This window comes from Molothrus ater, chromosome 20 (assembly GCF_012460135.2).
Source record: "Molothrus ater isolate BHLD 08-10-18 breed brown headed cowbird chromosome 20, BPBGC_Mater_1.1, whole genome shotgun sequence".
Lineage (NCBI taxonomy): Eukaryota > Metazoa > Chordata > Aves > Passeriformes > Icteridae > Molothrus > Molothrus ater.
In genome coordinates, this window is record NC_050497.2 from 11,502,840 (window position 1) to 11,523,802 (window position 20,963).

The window sequence follows — 20,963 nt, forward strand, 5'->3', positions numbered from 1 at the left end:
TTTAGATGCTATTACTGAACTGTTACAAGAAGCATTTTAATACTGATCTACCGACTAGAAATCAAGTCATTAGAAACAACTACTCTTTCTCTGTTTTGCCAGCATGAATTGCTTCGTTCTGAACAGATGATCATTTGGCTGTGTACTCCAAAACCTCATCCAACTTTCAGAGCAAAACAAAAAATCCAGCCAGGTGGTGGCAATCCATCCATGCCATTCCAAGGCTGGTCTGTTGAGGAGGGACACCCTGCTTCGTTCCTTCAGCAGCATTTACGTTTTATGTTCTGCTGCCGACATCAGTAGGGGTGATGCTGCTCCCAGCAAGTGTAGGTACACTCCTGCTCACCCTCGACGTTGAATTTAACAGGAGCATCCCCCCTACAGTGCAGCTGTAGGCCATGGTTATCTTGACTGGCAGTGGGATTTGGCGGGACTGGAGCTGCATGGGTTAGTCCCTGAGTCCCTGTTGGTGTCAGAGTATCCAGCAACACCTCCCTTCAAATCCCCTTCTTATAGAGGTCTGAAACTTCAAGTAATGCAGAATGGGGTAAACAAGACCTGACTCTTAGGCGTGGGATAAACATACTGTTGCACTGGTATCCAGGCCACTGAGATGATCAGGTGTCTGGAGCATCTCTGCTATGGAGCCAGACTGGGAGAGCTGGGGCTGCTCATCTGGGGAAGAGAAGGGTCTGGGGAGACCTCAGAGCCCCTTCCAGCATCTAAAGGGGCTCCAGGAGAGCTGGAGAGGGACTTTTAGCAAGGGTCTGGAGTGCTTCCCACTGCCAGAGGGCAGGCTTTGATGGGATATTGGGAAGGAATTGTTCCCTGGGAGGGTGGCGAGGCCCTGGCACAGGGTGCCCAGAGCAGCTGGGGCAGCCCCATCCCTGTAGTGACCAAGGCCAGGTTGGACCAGGCTTGGAGCAACCTGCTCCAGTGGAAGGTGTCTCTGCCCATGGCAGGGATGTGGAATGAGATAAGCTTTTAAATCCCTTCCCTAAATCATTCTGATTCTGTGAGTGTTCGGAAATAGCTGAATTTCTCTCATCGTAGCTGGCACATCTGAATTCAGCATCAAGGGAAAAGCAGACCCAGAGATTGGATACTTGTTTAAAAAGTGCTACAAAATACCACTTTCAGCAGAAAACAGAAGACAAAGATTTTGTGAAAAAGTTTTGTTAAGGTGGCTACAGGAAAAACTTGGTTTAGGTTAAAAAGAACCAGTTTTGTTCACCTGATCTTTGTGTACATGCAGACGCAGGCCCCATTGCTTAACTTTTCATAATGCAGACTTCTTGAAAACAGGTTGAGGGAAAGGTAGAATAGCCAATGAATATGGCATACGGAATTTATACTCTTCCAGCAATAATCATGCAGAGAAAATGAAGCCAAATCCCTTGGATGTTACATTTCGTGAGCTATATAAAATAGCATAGTACATTTGTATTGTGCATGGGTTTAGGAAAAATTTAAATTGAATATTATGTCAAAAGTCAGTTGAATTATAGACAGAAACATTTCATTAAAATTTAGGGAAATTATATGGCTGATGCCATTGTCTAAAGTAACATTCCTTGTCTGTGCATTCTTTTCCACCAGAGGGTGCTGGCTTATTTTTAAAAATATATTATGTAGGGGTCATTTAAGGCACTGTACATAGCAGAAACCTAAAATAGGAACAAAAAAAGAAGTTTCGAGTCCTCATTATGACCCCTTCAAGAGGAGCCGGTGCTGGGTGATTCCGTTGTTAGCAGAGCGGTGTTTATACCCAGGATTTCAGAGGCTGTCCTGCTGTGCTGCATGAGACCTACCTGGGCAGTGGACACCACCATTTTACAGTACTTTAAGTGTCAGTTTGGTGACTGTCAGAATCTCATAATCATTTGGATAAGAAGTTAACTGGTTTTCAGATAGTTTTTTTCCAAATTCCTGTAAAAATACTAGTAACTAATGTATATTTTCCAAAGACTGTAGCACATGGATTGCTGTTTTAATGTTCTGGCACAGTGATACAGGACAGAGAAGAAAATATTTTGCCAGACAATTCTGTACTTTTGCTCTAGTGGGAACTGATGCTATACATATTAGAGGAAAGTGTGTTGCTTGGCAGTACATCAATAGGATAAACTCAAATAAGAATTAAATGTTTGGAGATTCATATGAAATTAATTTTCTTTAGCCTTTCTGAGGGGCAGGGAAGTGTAGGGAGAACACCTTCTGTGTAGTGCCTTTGGCTTTGATATAGTTATTGGTGTTGTGAGCATCAGGACTCATAACAGATCTCAAATCTATGTTTAAAGTTATTTTTACAATTTATTCTCAATTTGAATTTTTCTGCTTTGAAAAGCGCACTCATATACATTTAGTTGTGATGTCTGAAGATGTTTAAACTGCTCTGAGTTTGATAGGTAATGAAAACCTTTGGTAACCAGGAAATTGGAAAGACACCTTATAAATGTATTCGGGGCATCATGCAGTATCTCAAAGCTTCCTCTGCATACCCTCACTAGGCTTTTGTTCTCTAACACGCAAACCTGCAGGCCAGTCCGATGGGCTGAGTGGAATCCTGCATGTACCTACCAGTCCACAGAGTCAATGTTTGCCTGTAGCGATGCCTACACACACTGCACCTGAGCATAGCTTTTATAGAAGCTGTAAGTCAGAGAAAGGTGCACCATCCTTTTGCCTCTTTGCTTCAAGTACCACTCTCAATTACCAAGAAGCCCACAAAGCTCTATTTGATTGCCTTGGAAGAACACACAAGGTCACTGACCCGCAGCATCATCACCCGGACCTGAACCTGACCCCGGTTTTAGTTCGGAGGTTACGAAAGGTTCGTCGGGACCTTTCGGGAAGGGAGAGGCACAGCCCATGCTGCGGCGAGGGGAGGCGAACGACCGGCACTTCACTGACTCTTCTCCGGGAGCGACCAGACGCGCTGCTCGGGGCCGGGCCGCGACCGGGAGGGACGCTCGGGCTGTTCGGAAGCCCTGCCCGCACCCCCGGGTTCGCCCCTGCCCGCACCCCGGGTTCGCCCCCTGCCCGCACCCCCGGGTTCGCCCCGGGCCCGCACCCCCGGGCTCGCCCCGCGCCCGCACCCCCGGGTTCGCCCCCTGCCCGCACCCCCGGGTTCGCCCCTCATCCGCACCCCCGGGTTCGCCCCCTGCCCGGACCCCCGGGCTCGCCCCGCGCCCGCACCCCCGGGCTCGCCCCCTGCCCGGACCCCCGGGTTCGCCCCCTGCCCGCACCCCCGGGTTCGCCCCCTGCCCGCACCCCCGGGTTCGCCCCGCGCCCGGACCCCGGGTTCACCCCTCATCCGCACCCCCGGGTTCGCCCCTCATCCGCACCCCCGGGCTTGCCCCGCGCCCGCACCCCCGGGTTCGCTCCCTGCCCGGACCCCCGGGTTCGCCCCTCATCCACACCCCCGGGTTCGCCCCTCATCCGCACCCCCGGGTTCGCCCCTCATCCGGACCCCCGGGTTCGCCCCTCATCCGCACCCCCGGGTTCGCCCCTCATCCGGACCCCCGGGTTCGCCCCTCATCCACACCCCCGGGTTCGCCCCTCATCCGCACCCCCGGGTTCGCCCCGCGCCCGGACCCCCGGGCTCGCCCCGCGCCCGGACCCCCGGGCTCGCCCCGCGCCCGCACCCCCGGGGTCGCCCCCTGCCCGGACCCCCGGGCTCGCCCCCTGCCCGCACCCCCGGGTTCGCCCCCTGCCCGCACCCCCGGGTTCGCCCCTCATCCGCACCCCCGGGTTCGCCCCCTGCCCGCACCCCCGGGTTCGCCCCTCATCCGCACCCCCGGGTTCGCCCCCTGCCCGCACCCCCGGGTTCGCCCCTCATCCGGACCCCCGGGTTCGCCCCTCATCCGCACCCCTGGGTTCGCCCCCTGCCCGCACCCCCGGGTTCGCCCCCTGCCCGCACCCCCGGGTTCGCCCCTCATCCGCACCCCCGGGCTCCCGCCGCTCTCACGGAGCCACCTGCGCAGCGGCGCTGAGACCGCCAGGGGGCGCGGGCGGGGCGGGCGCGGCCAAGGACGGCGCCGCAGCACCTGCGCTCGCGCGCTCCCGCCCCGCCCGGGCCCATTGGTGCGCGCTCCCGCGCGGGGAGCCGGTTGGCTGGCGCGCGCGTCAGTCCGCGCGCCCCCGCCCCGCCCCGCGGTCCCCAGCCGGGCCGGGCCTCGTCCCCGGCGGCGCTGAGGGTTCCTCCCTCTCACCGAGAGAGCTCGTGGGCGTTGCTGGGGGCATCAAGTCCCGAACAGGTGAGCTGCGGACAAGCTCCGTGTGCCCGGAAGAAAAGGTGGGACAGGCCGCCACAGCCCCTCGTCCCTCTGCCTTCTGCCGGCCCCGCTCCGGGCGTGTGTTGCGGACGGAGCTCTGCGGCGACAGGCCCAGACGGGCGCTCGCCCTCCGGAGGCGCCGCTAGCGGGAGGCTGGCGGCTCCCGGCTCCCCGGGGGCGGCGCGGGGCGCTGCCGCATCGCCGCCCGCCGTGGCGGGTCCGGGCCCCTCCTGCGCGGGGCGCGGCAGGTGCGCGGGAGGCGGGCTGGGCGCTGGCGGGGCCGGGCGGCGCTTCCCCGCTCTGCGAGCGCCCGACCAGCCCCTCGGCCTCGCTCGGAAAGGGGCCCGGGCCCCTCCCCGCCGGGCGCCGTCGCTCCGGTGCGGGGCCGGCGGTGCCCACGGCCCTGCCCGCCGGCGGGGCTCCGGGGCTGGCCCGGTGCGGTGAGGCGGGGCGGGCACGTGCAGTCGGTGCTGCGCGGCGCCAATCCGGGCGGACAGCGGCAGCAGCCTTGGTACGGATGTGGGGTCTGGGGGAACAGATGGAAACCACCTAGGGTCGGCTACGTCCTCCTGTGTCTTTAGGAATAAATTTGAAAACTATTTGCATATCATGTGGATAAAACCGTGCGGATCTTGTTCAGAGCCTTTACTGCGATCTGTTTTCAATTCACTTCAGATAGTTTTTGGTCTAGCTTCTGCAGGCTTATGTCAGCCTGGGGCCTTGGCAAGTCGTGGATGGAGGAATGGATGTTGAAATTTTTGGTTGTAGAAGTACATCATGCCTTTTGTCTGTGGCTTGTTGATCTGAACCCAACTAAATGGAGCATATGTATTCTTGTCACACTAATTATTGAAAAAATTGAAATGCATTGATGTCTCTGAAATACAAAAGAATATCCCTTGCCTCAGAAACCTTATCTATGAATGTTGCAATTTGTCTTTTATGTCTAGCTTTGATAGTCAGATATTTTTTCACTTGTTGAATATTCATGCCATGCCTCCTAGATATTCTTCATGTCTCAGAAGGACAGGAAGCTGTTGTAAAGGGCAGACCTACACACACTTGTTTGTTCGTTTTCTGCATGTTGCCCATCCTGCGTGATGTAGCACCAGTTTGCAGAAAAATGAGTACAAAACACCTTCAAACCAAGTTATTTTATTTGTTTTTCTGTTTATTTGCCTTATTTTAGTGAAGGGAAGACATCCAGAAGTTCATATGCATAGTAATTACAAGGTTTGCCCTTTACTAAAATGCCATGTGATGCAGGGCAGACAACAGGCATCATGTCTGTAATTTCATTGAAATACTTAAATGGTTGCTAACCCATTTTTAACTTGTCATTTTGATTATTCTGTGAACTAGGATCATTTGCTCATGCAAGGAGTGCCTACTGGATGAGTCTTGGGTGTGTCAAAAGAGTACTGCTTTTCTAGCAAAAGATAGTTTGCTTTGATGCCAGTAGGAATTGTGTATAGTTATAGTCTAGAAGGGAGACTTTTTTAAGGGGGAGGTTCTCTAGTGATAGAACGAAAATAAAAACTGTAGTAGAGGCACAGTAGCACCAATTGACCTGCAGTGATTTTTACCTTTATCAAAGCAACATGGGCTTTAATGAGATTTTCATATCAGTCTATATAAAAGAAGCTGTCTTTGAGATTATTTTCTTCTCATTTGATGTGTAATTTTATTAAACATTAGGTTTTATAAAAGTTGGTATAAGGCAAACGAGGAGAAAAGGGAAGGGCTATGCCTAAAGTAAATATCACCAAAATGAGTTACCTAAGCAGTATTTTTCTTAGGTTTGTAGCTGATCATGTTTGTTGGAAGAACTATGGCTTTATTTGCTGATACAGAGATAAAAGAATTACTGTATTTGGATTTGTGTCCATTTTGCTTTGTTTAATTAAGCCTTGAAGAAAATGGTGTGAGGATGAGTAGCATTTACAATTCATAAAGCACCTTGAAAGAAGTGAGTGAAACCAATAAATAATGTGTGTTGGCTTGGACCTTGTGTTGATTGACAGAGTGAGGGGGAGTTACAAGCACATATTTGGAGTATATTTAGCTATGAAACTTATAATACATTGCTCTTCTCTCTGTGGTGTATATGTAGTTCTTTTAAGTTTGGGAATTTGTCAAATAGCAATTAAACTAGAATGGGGAACTAACAATGAAAGTTGTGAGGGAGATGTAAGAATAAAAATACCAGAGCACATGTTTCAGGTGAGGAGTGCACAGTTTGAGAATAATTGAGTTGTAAAATAAATGTAACCGTAATCCTGTTTCCTGGTATTTACAGGAATGTTATGCTTTTAAACAAGAGATAAAACTGCTGAAAAACCAGAGCTAGACCCAGCAACGAACTAATGGAGGTGTGCAGCAAAATGGGTTGAGAGCACAGCTGCCTTATTCCACTGTAAGTATGCAATTGTATTTAGTTACAGGTATTTCATATTTTCACCTATATTTGATAACCAGAGATTACAGAAGTGTCTGTCAGTTCTCTTCTGTTCAGAGAACTTGAGTTGTAGTAGTATTTTACTATAATTTGCAGATATATGTTTCTTTTCCTGTAACTGAAGATTTTTTCCTTTCATGAAGATTCCCGTAAAGTAAAACTTCCTAAACATATATCTTGGTCTTCTAAGATATTCAAGTTTGCAGACTTGCTTGAAGGGTAATGACTTTTGAAGGAGAACTTCTGCTGGAGAGAGCACTGCAGTTCTGTCTTGATATGGAGCGTTGATGTAAAGATTTCCAGACACAGATAAAATTCTGGTCTGTGCAAAGTTCTCCAAATGGTTTCTAATAATTAGAAACCCATGCTGTATTTCTTGTCTTAATTTGTTTAGGTAACCAGATGGAGATCTACTTCTTTACTTAGCAGAATTCACTTTATTGTACTTTTTCAGCTTATACAAGTAATTTTGATCATACTATTACTTTACTTCCTGATGCAGTAAGTAATGGTGCAGACAGAAGAAATGGAGAGAAGAAAACATTTAAAAGTAAATTTGTAAATATAATAAATGTTCATTTGAGTGAGCTCAGTAATCAGTGGATATAGTGAAGATGTGGGGCATAATCAGAAGAATAGCATTGGACATTCAAGCCAGCATTGTCAGCTTCCTACTCTTTCATGGTTTTAGCAACTGAGGATTGTGTGAGATTTGAAATAATTTTTGACAGCCTTTTGCTATGAAATTTTGCATACAGCTTTTAAACTAGGAAACTGAGACATTGCATTCATTATAATTTTGAAAAATAAGACAACCTTCTTTTTATTCCACTTGTAGAATGTTAGCTTACCTTTTTGGTGTAGTGACTGCCACGTATGTCTTTGTATCCAGGTTGCCCTATGACAGTTAATTTGAAAAGCTGGAATTTTAATTGTTGTAGGGCAGCTTAGTGACAACAAAGGGACCAATGGCAGTCTAGTGTAACATGTGACAAATCAAATAAAGCATGTCATAAATGCATGACCTGCGCATTAGGTGTTGTTTTTAATGTACTGTTAGGTATAATTCAGATCAGTTGTGTATTAAGATAACCCAAGAGTTCAGGGCTTGGATTCTGAAGTTGTTTCTTGAACTCATCACAGCAGCTGCTTCTCTGCTCACAGTCAAACTCGTTTGAGTACATGCACTGGAGGGGTGGAAGTAGGAGAGTTGAGAGAGTTTTAGAAAGGGAAATCAACTTTGAATATGCTTTTTCCAGAATTAGACTTGATCCATTGGCAGCTATTGGGAAATGATGCAAAATTCAGGTTTTTTTAGCCTGTTTACTCAGGGACGATGCATGTTATTGAGGAATAGTTATTTACTTGAGTGATCTCAGTTTATGGTCAGCTGAATTAATCCACAGCCCCATTTTATTTCTGTTACATTTTCATTTTTCATCATTAAATACAGTAAGAAGTTTCTCAGAAAAGGATGTGCATGAAACTGCTAAATTGTTCATAGTGTATTTTATCTATAGGGGGTACTGTTGCCTAAAACACAGTGAAATATATTAGGGTCCTCCTGGTGAAATGGATACTGAAAATACACAAGTGTTTGCTTTGGAAGATCTTTAAAAAGCTATCACATTTCTATGACTAATCTTCTGTAGCCTAATTGCTTTGTTCTTAATAAACCGTTAGTAGGCAATTATTTAAATCCAGGCTTTCAAATACTCTAGAAGTTCTCATGTTGTCCAAATGTCCACCAAGATTTATTGTTTAATTACTTCAAAAGGACCTTTTGAAATTAAGATATTTTTCATATAAAGCATTATGGTTACTTCTGTTGGTTCTAACAAGTTTATCAGTGCCCAGGTAGGGCCCTAGTGCACTTTGATTGCTCCCACTGAACCAGTTGTCCAGCTAATTTAAGCTTAAGAAAGAATATTTATCTTTTGATAGAATGCTGAAGTATATTTTCTTAAAAGCATGTTGCAGCTCTCAGTTCACGATTCAGTGTTATTAGGAAAACCATAATCAACTAATGAAAGCAGTAAGTAAATGGTTATTGAAATCAAGGAAGCCAGTTGACTTGGGGAGTGTGGAATGGCTGAATTAGGGCTGGTAAGAAGCATATGTAGCTCAGTATTTTCCCTTCAGTGAAAAAAATCAATAAGAACAGTGGTCATCAGTGGTTGCTGACATGGTAATCTTTGTATTTGCTGAAAGCAATGTGAACAGTTAGTAACTTCCTCAGATTGCTCTGCTAGCATTCAGAAATTAGAGCACTTTAGTGGACTTTGTTGTGAATAAAGTCCAAAAATCAGTGAACTTTGTTGGCCAGAAGTAGTTTTCTGTGCTTAAGTGTCTCTGACTTTCTTGTGAGTTTGGTACCTAGTACTGAGACTGAACTTATGGGCACTTTGACTGCATTACATGCATGTTACTAACAGCAATATAAAATTTGCATTTTGCTTTCAAAGAATGTTGCTTCTGTGGCATAGATAACAAGATTTGACAAATGCTGGTAAAATAATGGCTCTAAGGTTTGCTTCTGTGCTTGGTTTTGATGGTGGTATTTTTGGGTTTTTTTTCCAGTTGTTTTTGCACTGTCTTCAGTTTTGCTTCAGAGAGTACTCCATATCTAAATGGGTTTGTCAAATTGGCAAAGAAGAATAGACAAACTCTGGTGTCTGTTGCATCCTGATTTATCCACTTTGCTTCTGACAGCCTATGAAGGAGATCTACTGCAGTGTGCCTGTGAACCTTCCGTGCAAACAGATAAGGTGTTTCCTTAGTTTTGATTCTTAGCATTGTTTGTGTAATGCATCATTTCAATGATTAACCTGAGCAAGTTGAAAGAAATTACGAATCAAAAGCTGTGAAAAGAAGTCGTATGTAATTTAAGTGACTTCTTACATTTTATTGCCAACATTTTGGGCCTTTGATAATTTCTGGGATTTGAGAAATTTCTTTTTAATCTTGTTGGTGTGAAATATGGCAAGTACAGGGGAATATTATTTTTAATATCTTTATGTTGTTTGACAGCCTCTTCATAGCATGGGCATGGTATCAGCTCCTGTGTTACTTTGTGTGTAGAGAGATGCTTTCTGCAGGTGGGGAAACACTTGAAATGATCCAGTGGACTTGACTAAAAAGGATAATTGCTTCCTATGACTTTCATGAAGGTAGCAAAACAAGTGGGTGTGTAGAGAAGCATTTTTTCATAGATGTGAATCTTGAAGAAATCTTTGCACATATGAAAAAGCAGTGCATTTTAAATGCTTGTGTTATATTTGGACCATTTTGGGGGGAGGGGGTAAGGCAAGGGGAATCTATTTTGATCATGTCTAGAATGAAAGTTTCTAGCCTTGCAAGGTTTGTGTATGTGCTGAATGTTGAAAGGCAAAAGTAGATTAGTGCTTTTGGGTTTAGGTTTTAAAGCATTTTTGTCTCAGTTTGATATAATGAACATTGAAACTTGTGTAAAACTTGGGCATGATACAAGTTCACATATGGGATTTTTCTTTCCCCTTTCACATCGTTGTTGATTCCTCATGCCCTGGAGAACCTTTCAGAAAGGCAGAGATGGAGGCCACAAGAATATTTTTGTGGCCTTAATGTAAATGCCACATGTTAAAGAAATTACATCTACAGAATTACTTTCCACTTCATGGTTGTAAGGACTGTTAAGAAGAGCAACTCCAGACCTAGAAATACTTAGCAGCCTGTTAGTGCTCCAAGTGAGTTAACCTTATCAGGAGAAAATATAAAGGAAATTGACTGTTGCCTTGTTTAGCAGAGAAGATCTTGGCATTATTTGAAGCAAAATTAGTGACTTGTTTCATGCAAGATCCTGGGGAGAATTGTTTGTCGTTGTAGGAATGAGAAGTGAAGACTTCATCTTTCAAAAGAGAGTAAAATAAGAGGATATTTTTATTCTTAACTGTTTTGTTTTTTCAGGATTTTTCTGTTGTTGCGATCAGTGGTGTGGGAGGGAAGGTGAGGACGCAGAGGGAGATGTGGCAGTTTCCCTTGCTGCACATATGAGCAACTACAGCTTTTGATGAAAGAGCCCATTTACAGGGGTCAGTGGCAGTGCCTGCCATGGCTCATCCGTGTGTGCTGTGGGGAATGACGAGACAACCATGCTGTTTGCTCAGTTAAAGAGAATCAGAGCTTCAGCTGACTTGCTAGTTCTGGAAGCACTTTGTGGTAGCCTGCAGTTTCTGAGGCTTTGTCCTGCCTGGGAGGGGCTTTTATATAAAACTCAATTCAACATGAATGACAAATAATACACTTTTTTCCCCCTGCTTTTCAGGAGTTGAGCAGAGGTAAGGGTAAGGACTTGGCATGGCTTTAGCAATATTCAATTGTACTCCTTCGCTGGTGGTACCTGGAAAAGAAAAGAGCATCTATCTCCTAAGATAAATCTTGTTTCCTAAGTCCTTTGCTCTGAGTAGGAAAATGAATATCTTGTATTGCTGGGTTATTTTCTGTGTGCATTTTGGGTTTTTTAATAAGTCTGATTTATTCCACAAATAATTTGCTTTGCAGGAATTTCTGTTTTCAACCAGTGCTGGCTGAGCTGAAACTTCCTGCACCGTGTGGAGAGCATGTATAAAAGGAATGACTTCATGGCCAGTGTGATGGTCACCTCTGCCACTCCAGAGGTACAGTTCCTTGGGTTTTATCAAAATAGAAATTTTGGCTTGTTTCAGCTTTCACAGAAGCCCTTCCCACTGCTAGTCACATACTACACCATTTGTAAGAAAAAGAACTAACATGGCAAGAGAGTAATTATAGAGCACTCCATGGTTTTTGGTGTTCACAGCCATGCTTTTTTTATTGTTGTTGTTAATGATTACTCATTTTGTTTAATTTTAAATGGCACTTTTGACCTGTTACTCTGTAACTTAGAGTAGCCATGTATTATTGGTGAGTTCAGAGCAATGTACTATACCATTAAAATGGAGTCAGTCATTTTGAGATTGAATTAATCATTCTGCAGATAAGCCTACTATTTTTTCTTTTTAGGGTAGTAGCAGCTCAGATTCCCTGGAAGGGCGAAGTTCAGATTATGCCAATAAAAGCTATGATGCAGTTGTATTTGATGTGTTGAAAGTAACTCCTGAGGAGTTTGCTGTAAGTATAAATGTTATTTTTGCATTTAAGCTTATATAATACTCAGGGTTGCAGAGTACTAAAAAATATATGAAATATTTTTTCTTAAAAAACCCCCAGCTTTTAAATAAACCTCCAGTGTTTTTGAAAACAAATTTCTGACTTTATCAACTTCAATAAAATAATCCTGTCTTGGGATTTAATCATGTAGTACTGACCTGACACAGCATATTTGTTTTACTTTGCATTTTTTTAAGTCTTTAAGAGACCCTAGCATAGGCTAGTTCTGGTTAGTAAGAAATATGTGTATGGTTTGTAGTTACTAAAGGGCAGATAGAAATACGTCATTGTTAGCTCTTCATATTACACAATGTAAAATTCTGTCTTCATTTCAGAGCCAGATAACATTGATGGATATGCCAGTATTTAAAGCTATACAGCCTGAGGTAGGTTTTCTTGAACCATCTTTGGAAATCAGTGCCTGAAGAAATGTGACGATTCAAGAATGCTTTTGTTGTTCAAAAATGCTCACTTTCGTGCACTGCACTAATGTTTTTCTAGGTATATTCCCTATTGGTACTGTGAATCTGTAATCCAGCATGAGTTACTTTGGTTTGTCATCTGTTGCCAAAGGGGATAACTGTGCTTTTCTGGAAGTCTTCTTGTCTTGCTTTGAGTGGAGTGTTTCTTCAGGATAAGTTTATCAAGTGCAAAAATTTTCTATTCTCCCTTCTGCTGCTGTTTTTCAATTCATATCTGATTTCAGACTTTTGACTCCTGCCTCTGGCCATAATCTCAATTTTAGACTGCATCAACTGCTTTATAAGCTTCTTAATTTTAAGATTCAGAATAATAAATGCTGGGATTAAATTAGCGCAAACCCTTAAAAGTTAGTCTTTTAAGATTTTAACCTTTTTAGAAAGACACATAAGGGAACCTGAGGCCTGTTGAGGAAAAGCAGTCAAAGTTAACAAAGACGTTTGAAAATCAGTAGTAAGAACTTGAGAAATGAAGAATAAAAGTAGTTGTCAGAATATGACAAATTTGGGTAAAATATGATAAATTTATTTACTGCAAAAGGTACGAGAATCACGTGACTCCTGCTTCAGGAGTTTTGACTATAAGACCATGTATCCATTGTGGCTTGTTGTCTTATTCTAAGGTTGGAATATCATGGTTTTATGAAGGGCAGCCCGTGCTCCCCCATAATGTCAGCAGAGCTGAATTTCTGACATCAGCAGGGGCAGTCAAGTTTAGAAGGTTTTTAGTGGAAGGTCCAGCCACCTAATTAGGTCACTAACAAAACAAGTCATCGTTTATTGCAGTAGTTCAGAGGGATTAGCAGGCTTCTATTTTGAGAAAATATAGGAAGGAAATAAAAAATTTGTCTATCTGTTGTCTGTCCTTCCTGTCAGATAATTCCTTTTTTTCCCCCAAGAACACCAACAGGGGTTTTTTTTATTCTAACTACCTTTGCCAAAAGCAGAGGTAGTGTCATACTCTGAGGAGATGAACGAACTAAAAAACAAAATGCAAAACTATAGATGTTCATTTTTAAAGCAAATTTTGAATTTACTTTAGTTGCTATGAAACATGTGCTATAGAATTTTATAGCAAAAAATATCCCAAAACAATTGATTTGCTTTTCTTCTTTTCCTTTGTAATTGCTTCATTTTGCCTTTTGGAAATGAAATTCCCTAAAGTGCTACTCTGGCAAGCAGATGTAACTCACTGAGGAGTGATCAGAAGGAAAACTATTGTATCTCCAGCTTCTGCTAGAATATAGATCTTTGGATATGTAGCAGTTACCATGAACTATTGGTTGTTAATTGTGCTTTCTGATTTTCATTTTATTGGAATCATCAATATAGTTTGTTTGCCAAAAAGAAACAACTGCTTCTATCCTGAAATTCTGCCAACTGTAGGACTACATTTTAAAGCCAGAAATAGTCTGTGTATTTGTCATGAAACTCTCCCTTGCTATTAGTTAAGTTATTAGACTAAGAAAGTTAACATTTTCTAGTTGAAATTTAAGGTTTTATTATTTTAACATGACCTTGTGCATGGATGGAAATACCTAAGATTTTAGAGTTTTGGTTTCCAAGTCTTATCTCAAACACACAAACATCCTTTAAGTGTGCTATTTGCTGAGGCTTTTTCCTGTTCTTCAACAGCTATTACTAAGAAACACATCTGCATTTTACTTTGCAGAGTTTAGAAAGAGGATGTCTAGTTAATAATTCTTTGTTCTCCAGCAGAAATAATTATGCTTACATTTTAGATTTCTATGTGACTTCATTTAGATTTTTTTTCAAGTCCTGAAATTGCAATCTCCACAAATTTCAGGGTTTTGCACTCTTGATGGGAGTGTTTCCTGTGACTGTGCTCACTGAGGAAACTGCCAGCATCCCTCCATACAGAAAAAAAAAAAGACAAAGTGTAATTCTCAAACACACAGGGGCATTTTGAATCACTCTCTCTTATCAACCTTCCTATTCAGTCTGAATTTAAACCTAGTCAAATGATTTTGCCATACACAGGATTTTCCCTCTTGCAATCACTTAATATCCTTAGGTTACTGATCTCTTCCACTGTTCTACCAAAGGTAAGTTTTGCTGTCCCTTGTAGAATATCTGAGGTTTTTTTCCACATAAATATATGATTTCTAGTATCATAAGACCAGACATGGACTTTTCATGTGGAGAATCTGTGTCCTGACAGATGCAAATTGGCATTTTTATCTGCCAAGTTTTAAGTGCTGGAGATGGGGATTCAAAATGTGTTTGGAGCTGGAAATGCTTTTCCTGCTGCTCACACAGGCATGTACAGATCTCTAGAGTGTGTTCCATTTATCAGCATTACAAAGTGCTTTTCAGAGGCAGAATTCTCTTTGGCTGACTCTGCCTTTTCATATGAAGGTGTCTAAAATTAGTAGTGTACATTTGCGAAGTTGAACAACATTTTGATTGAAATTGAGACTTGTGGTTCTAAAAAACAGAAGAGTGATTTAGAATTAGTGTTAAGGAGAACTCATTTCTGTTTTTTAAGGCAATTTTTAAATGTGTTTCCTAGGAACTAGCCAGCTGTGGATGGAATAAGAAAGAAAAACACACCCTTGCTCCAAATATTGTTGCCTTTACTAGGAGATTTAACCAGGTATATAATTTGATTACTGTGATGAACAGGTACTGTTTGACAGTTGTCTTTGAGTGTAAAGTTAAACGGAACTACTCATGTGAATTAAAACCTGTTTTTCCAAATGAGGATTAAGATTTTTAAATTACAACTCCTGTTTTCAATTGCTTTGTCCGCATTTTCATGTTGTTCCTCTAGACCACTTGTTCCTAATTATTAGTTCCTGATTTGTTTTGCTGTGGTGCAACAGAAGCAATATTTTTTCTTTTTTTCTGGGTCTCACTCGCGCATTCAGTTATCTTGGTGTTGTCTCACTTCTCTACCTCTTATGCTGGTAATGCTTCAGGGCAATTGCAATGATACAGATGAGAATTCATGGGATCAGAAATCTTTTCTTTCCTTACCCTGTTTTTTTCCTGGAGTATTGTGAGAGTTTGCAAATATTTCATCTAATAGACTAATAAAGTCCATTTTTTTGGTAACAAATTAAAGTTGTATGTGTTTACTTTTATAGGTCAGTTTTTGGGTTGTACGAGAAATATTAACAGCACAGACCTTAAAAATAAGGGCAGAAATACTGAGCCACTTCGTGAAAATAGCTAAAGTAAGTGCAGATTTCTTACACTCTCATTCAAAACCTTAACTCCTTCGTGTTTGTTTCTGCACTACTCCTGTGAGCCCTTGTTGGACAGCAGAGGGTAACAATTCTGTTTTAGCACATCTGTTATGTTGTACTACATGATTAAGATAAAGGAAAAGAATGAGAACTGTTCTTTTCTACTTGGTTAGATGAACCTACCCAGTTCGGTGTGACTCATCTTGTACCTTTACCTACCAAGTTTAAAAGGGGTTTGAGTTGTTGGTGGCTAATTGTGTGTTGACAACATCAAATGTGGTTGTAAATGTTTCTGGTTTTTGTCTCCCACCATTTTAAAACTTAACTTTTTGAAAAGAAATTCCTTGCTTCTAAAATAGCTGTTGTGAGACTTGTATTCCTGCTTGCAGTATGTAGTTGCTGGTAAAAAGCACTGCTTTTAAAGCTCTGTTATTTTATTGAGTTTGAGCACTGCATTTTACACATAACTTTAAAACAAACAAATTTTAAAATATTTATCACTTTCACGACCTGCAGTCATTCTGTTTTATGTGACCCTGAGTGACACAGCACTTGGATCAAAGTCCCAAGTGCGAATTTTGTATGTGTGAAATTGCATATGCGTGTAGGTAATTAAAATAATATTTTCTGTGTAGTACAAAACAAATTTTCTATTGTGCATATTTCCAATCAATTTACTTAGCAGTTTTGTACTTTTAGAAGAAAATTTATCTGAGTAAGTTACTGGAACAAAACAATAGTCCAAGTAATAGGAGAATGTTCGATTTGGAGGTCCTCGGTTGTTCTTAGAAATAAGAGTGGTGGTGTTTGGGGTTTTTTTTAGCCTGCGTGAGGGGGAACACTGCCCTCTTTCCTTCTCTTGCTTTTTTACTTTTCCTGCTTTTCCCTCCATAAAGTCCAGATCTTCCTTAAATGCTTCTGAGCAGTGAGTAAATGGATCGGTCAAGGATGAATCCAGCCTCTTATTAAGCTTCACAAAGAAGCTATGTGACACAGTTCTCATTTTTCTATTTTACATTTTTATGCTTGTTGTAGCAAGCATTATCATCTTGACAGTTTTATTCCAAAGTATTGTCTGCCTGAGATCAGTGTGTTTTGAGTAATTGTCAACACACGGAGTAAATTCAAAATACATTGAAGTGAGGTAAATTTTTCCTATACAACAGATTACAAAGGTAAAAGTTGTGTTAATTCTGAGAGGGTTGTCAGCATCTTCCTGTAATGTTTTTGCTTGATTAAATATTTGATTTCTAAAATTACATTACTCTTTTCAAGAACAATGCATCAAATACTTTTTTCCTATTTTCTGTTCCTGAAGGAATAGCCTTAGAAAATAACAAACTGAAATCAAGTACTGTTTGTGTTCTCGAAACTGAAATGCCTATTATATTGATGGGTATACTTGTAAAATTAGCAACTCTTAAAGTGGTCTTAAGAATCTTGCACATGACATCATTGGGATAATATTTTGTCTGCAGTCATAGATGAAAACTTTGTATTTTATTAATGAAAAAATAATGATTTAGTAATGCAACTTTTATATTAATTAATCCTGCTTCCCTTTCCAGTGTGCTAAAAGCTATTATTCCCTTTCTTCAGAAGCTTCTAGAACTGAACAATCTTCATTCTCTTATGTCTGTGGTGTCAGCACTGCAGAGTGCACCTATCTTCAGGCTCACCAAAACTTGGGCTGTAAGTGTTGCCTTGACCCTTGTCCCTTCTGTCCTGTTCGAATTCTGCGGTTCTTTGGAATTTGTCATATTGTAAACTCTAGAGGAATACGCTTTTATGTTCTTGTTTTTGTGGTACTGTAGCAGAAGCAGTGGTCTGTTACATGTTTTGTGAAAAACAGAGTTTTGGCTGCATCTATTTTCCTGTAAATTTCCTATTTCCCTGTGTGTTCTAGAAGCCACTGGTTGTATGCTCAAGAAAACTTCTGTTGCTACACCCTTGTACAGAACATGTATCAGTGTCCCCTTATCCAAAACATAGCCTATCATTTAATACATTACCTAAAAGGAAGGAAAAAGGCATGTTACAAATATACAAGCATTAATGTTGTGATTATTGTGTGATGCATTTCAGTTTTTATTTATGTTAGAAATTAAAAGCATTGATAATTCTATTTTCAGAAATTCCATCTCTGGAAGGTAGAATTTCTTAGCCATACTTGGAGTAAATTTAAGTATTTCTTTAAAGAGGAATACACAACTATAGGTTATTTCTACTCCATGTAATGTTTAACTGTACAAAGGTTTGGGTAATTCTCATCCATTCCACACACCATGGATCACATTGACTGTTCAGACCTTATAAGTCTTATAGTTCAGAGCTTAAGTCTTGGATAGGTTTATCAAGCTTTTAAAATGCTTGCAGCTATTTTATGATTTAATTGCTCAGAATGAGGTTATAATCTAATAAAAAAGTAAATGCCTGATGTTTTGAGCAGCTCGATGAAGCTGGAAATGGATAGGGAGAATTGCTCATGTGTGAAATGAAGTATGTGACTAATTTGACTTAGACCTAAAGAGGTGCCAGGCTCTTTGTTGGCACAGTAGTTCAAAAATACAATACATTGCAGTGGCAGGGCCTCAAGCAATTCTCAGTGGTGCTAAAAAGAAAACAGCAAAATTATTTTGATATATTCATTTCTATCCTTTCTATGTTATTTTTTCTTAACTAGACTTAAAAGCTAGGCAGTACAAGAACTGGAATTTTCCAGAGGAAAAGGTGTATGAAAGAATGTGCTATGGAGCAGCTGTCTCTTGTCAGAAAGGACACATGCAAGAAGCCAGTGTACAGTGCCATAATTCTCCACTCACTCCTAACTCAACTGGCTTTTAAGACCATCTTAAAAATATTGCTGGGGTTTCTTAAAACAGCAGAAACAGAAAATGTGTTCTTATAGCTATGTTTCTTATAAACATAGAAAATGTGTTCTTATGTTTACTTTTCAGCCCCCTGTGACTAGGATTTTTGCATTCCTAAATGTTTTTTCTAGATTTCTGTAATAAGTCTAATAAATAGAAAACATGGATTTAATACCACAATAATTTACTTTGCGTATACTTTTTTTCTGAAAAGTTTTGTCATACTTTTAATAAGGTACTGTTGAAATGGCACAGTTTGCATTTATTTAGAGGATTTTCCATTGCTCTTTGTACTCTTAAGTTTAGAGGATTTCTAGCCTCTCTGCTAAGTTATGAGAATGTTGGTGACTGTATTATAGCATACTTTTTCCTCTAAAAATGTATTATTGCTGAGGTTATTCAAAACTTACTTAGCGATATGAGAATCACTGACAAATTAGTCAGAAATAGTGGTCATGTTTTTTCATAGCTTAAGACCTACACTAAATGGCCTTTTTTAAAAACAGGTAGCATGTTTTCAAACATTGTGCTGCTTTGGATGATGATGATAAATTTAATCTTAACTAGACTATGTTCTCCTTTACTCTGGGCAATTCAACAAGTTACTGACTGTTGGTTTTGTGTGGATTTGTCTTTGAAAATTTTGTGATCTCCATTTTCTCTGTAGCTTTTGAATCGGAAAGACAAGACCACCTTTGAGAAGTTAGACTATTTACTGTCTAAGGAAGATAATTATAAAAGGACACGAGAGTACATCAGAAGCTTAAAAATGGTTCCTACAATTCCATATTTAGGTGAGTGTGAACAATTACCTTATTTATCTGTCGCTCATTGACAGGCGAGTGCTAATGTACCGTGTTGTGCACCTGAAGAACCCTGTATGTAGAAGAATGGTTCAATACATTTCATATTTGGAAAAGTTAAGTCAGGTTGAGATTTTTGGGCTATACATATGTTTACATACTTTTGGAAGGAGTTTTTCTCTCAGGTGCTGAATAGATATACATGTAATTCAATGTGAAAATGTATTAAAAGGGAGACCTGCAATTAAAATGCTGTCCAGCCTTGATATTGTCTCCTTTTCTTCTGTGACATGCACAGAGTAGCCATTTGATGAATTGGTTTTTTGGTCGGTGTTTCACCTAGAAATATTTCTGCATAAAGGTTATTGTTATGAAAGTCGTCCAATATAATGAGCTATTTTCTGGCTTTATTAGTGATTTCATCAGATGCTAAACTGCAGCTAAAAAGAATAAATGTTTTTAAATTGGTGACCCTGGGTAACAAGAGATCAAAAATTCTGCTTAGCCTTCCTGTGCCAGAATTGCTATCTGTGTTGCTACCCCCTAATGCCTCAGTAGATTTACCTTCTGTGAACATTTGCACTCTTGCTTTAAGCACACATAAACTTGCATACACAATACACAGCTGGCAGGATTTCTTCAACTCTGTCCAGTACCACATTCTTTTGCTTGAATTGAACAAGGTAATTTTTACCTTCACTAGATAAACCCTACCTTGTTCCTTACACAGCTTGAGACTACTCCTGACATTATGGACTTCAGTCATTATCTGTTGCCCTCACAGTAAATCTTCAATTACCTCTCTTCCAAAAGGAAGAGTCCTTGGATTACTTGATCATGTCTTGTACAGATGCCACTTGGCATCCTTGACAACTTGCCTGGGCAGCGTTTCAGTCCTGTATCCTTTTTTTAGGGGAAGAGGGTGCACATGAAGTGTACTGCCTGCAAAATTTAAGATAGAAATACAGGTTATATTTTATACAGTTAATTCAGGAAGCTTTCTGTGCTCTACTTAATATTTTCTGACATTCAGCTACCTCAAAGCTTAGTAGCAATCACAGAGTAGCAAGCATGAACTGTTTGTAATGCTAAGTTTATGCCTTTATTGGCGCTGGTTTGCTCTTCTTGTTTTGTATGGAAAGTCGGGATTCTTTGTTTTCCCCTTGTATGTAACACTGTCTGTAGATTTTCATCTTCTGTTTTACTGTCCTAGCAGTTTGTCTTCCATAATTCCTATCAGTCTGCCCTTCTCTTTGCTTCTCTAGTTAATGAATATCATTAGCAGATTTTTGTTTCTGTTAATTCCCATTTTCATATCACTTATGAATAGGTCCAGCAGCATGAGTCCTAGTACAGCTTGCTGTGGGAAACAATCAGCACTACTTATCTAAAATATTTCTTATTTAATAAAATTGACCACCACTCCTAATGGCCGTACTTTTAAAACTGTATTGAAAGCTTGGTATCAGTTACTGAAACTGCTTTGTAAATAATTTCAGATTTGAATGAATATTTAGCTTATCAAAAGAGAATATTCAATTGAGACTCGTTTCAGTGAATAAATGTCTTCTCAAGGAAAGACAGCATTACTTACAGAACAGCTTCTTTATTTTGTGTAAATGAACAAGTAGACCAATAGATGATTTTAGGAGTAACTACTGAATATAAAACAACTGAATTGAGAATGATCAGGTGTGA

At 41.0% G+C, this 20,963-nt stretch overlaps 1 protein-coding gene across 7 annotated transcripts in view; it reads left to right on the forward strand.

Annotated features, from left to right (window-relative positions):
- The first annotated feature begins 4,160 nt into the window (after positions 1-4,160).
- Positions 4,161-20,963, forward strand: part of RALGPS1 (Ral GEF with PH domain and SH3 binding motif 1) — a 76,272-nt gene continuing 59,469 nt past the window's right edge. For 5 of the 7 annotated variants that reach the window (XM_054516918.1, XM_036393663.2, XM_036393665.2 and 2 more), the window contains exons 1-10: positions 4,161-4,259; positions 6,577-6,693; positions 9,316-9,503; positions 11,275-11,390; positions 11,755-11,862; positions 12,237-12,287; positions 14,914-14,997; positions 15,491-15,580; positions 17,192-17,284; positions 19,130-19,256. In XM_054516918.1, the coding sequence (XP_054372893.1) occupies positions 11,334-11,390; positions 11,755-11,862; positions 12,237-12,287; positions 14,914-14,997; positions 15,491-15,580; positions 17,192-17,284; positions 19,130-19,256 (610 nt within the window). In that variant the 5' untranslated portion in view covers positions 4,161-4,259; positions 6,577-6,693; positions 9,316-9,503; positions 11,275-11,333. Of the gene's footprint in view, positions 4,298-6,576; positions 6,694-9,315; positions 9,504-11,274; positions 11,391-11,754; positions 11,863-12,236; positions 12,288-14,913; positions 14,998-15,490; positions 15,581-17,191; positions 17,285-19,129; positions 19,257-20,963 lie in introns of those variants that run through there. The other 2 variants (XM_036393664.2, XM_054516916.1) reach the window with 2 other exon arrangements.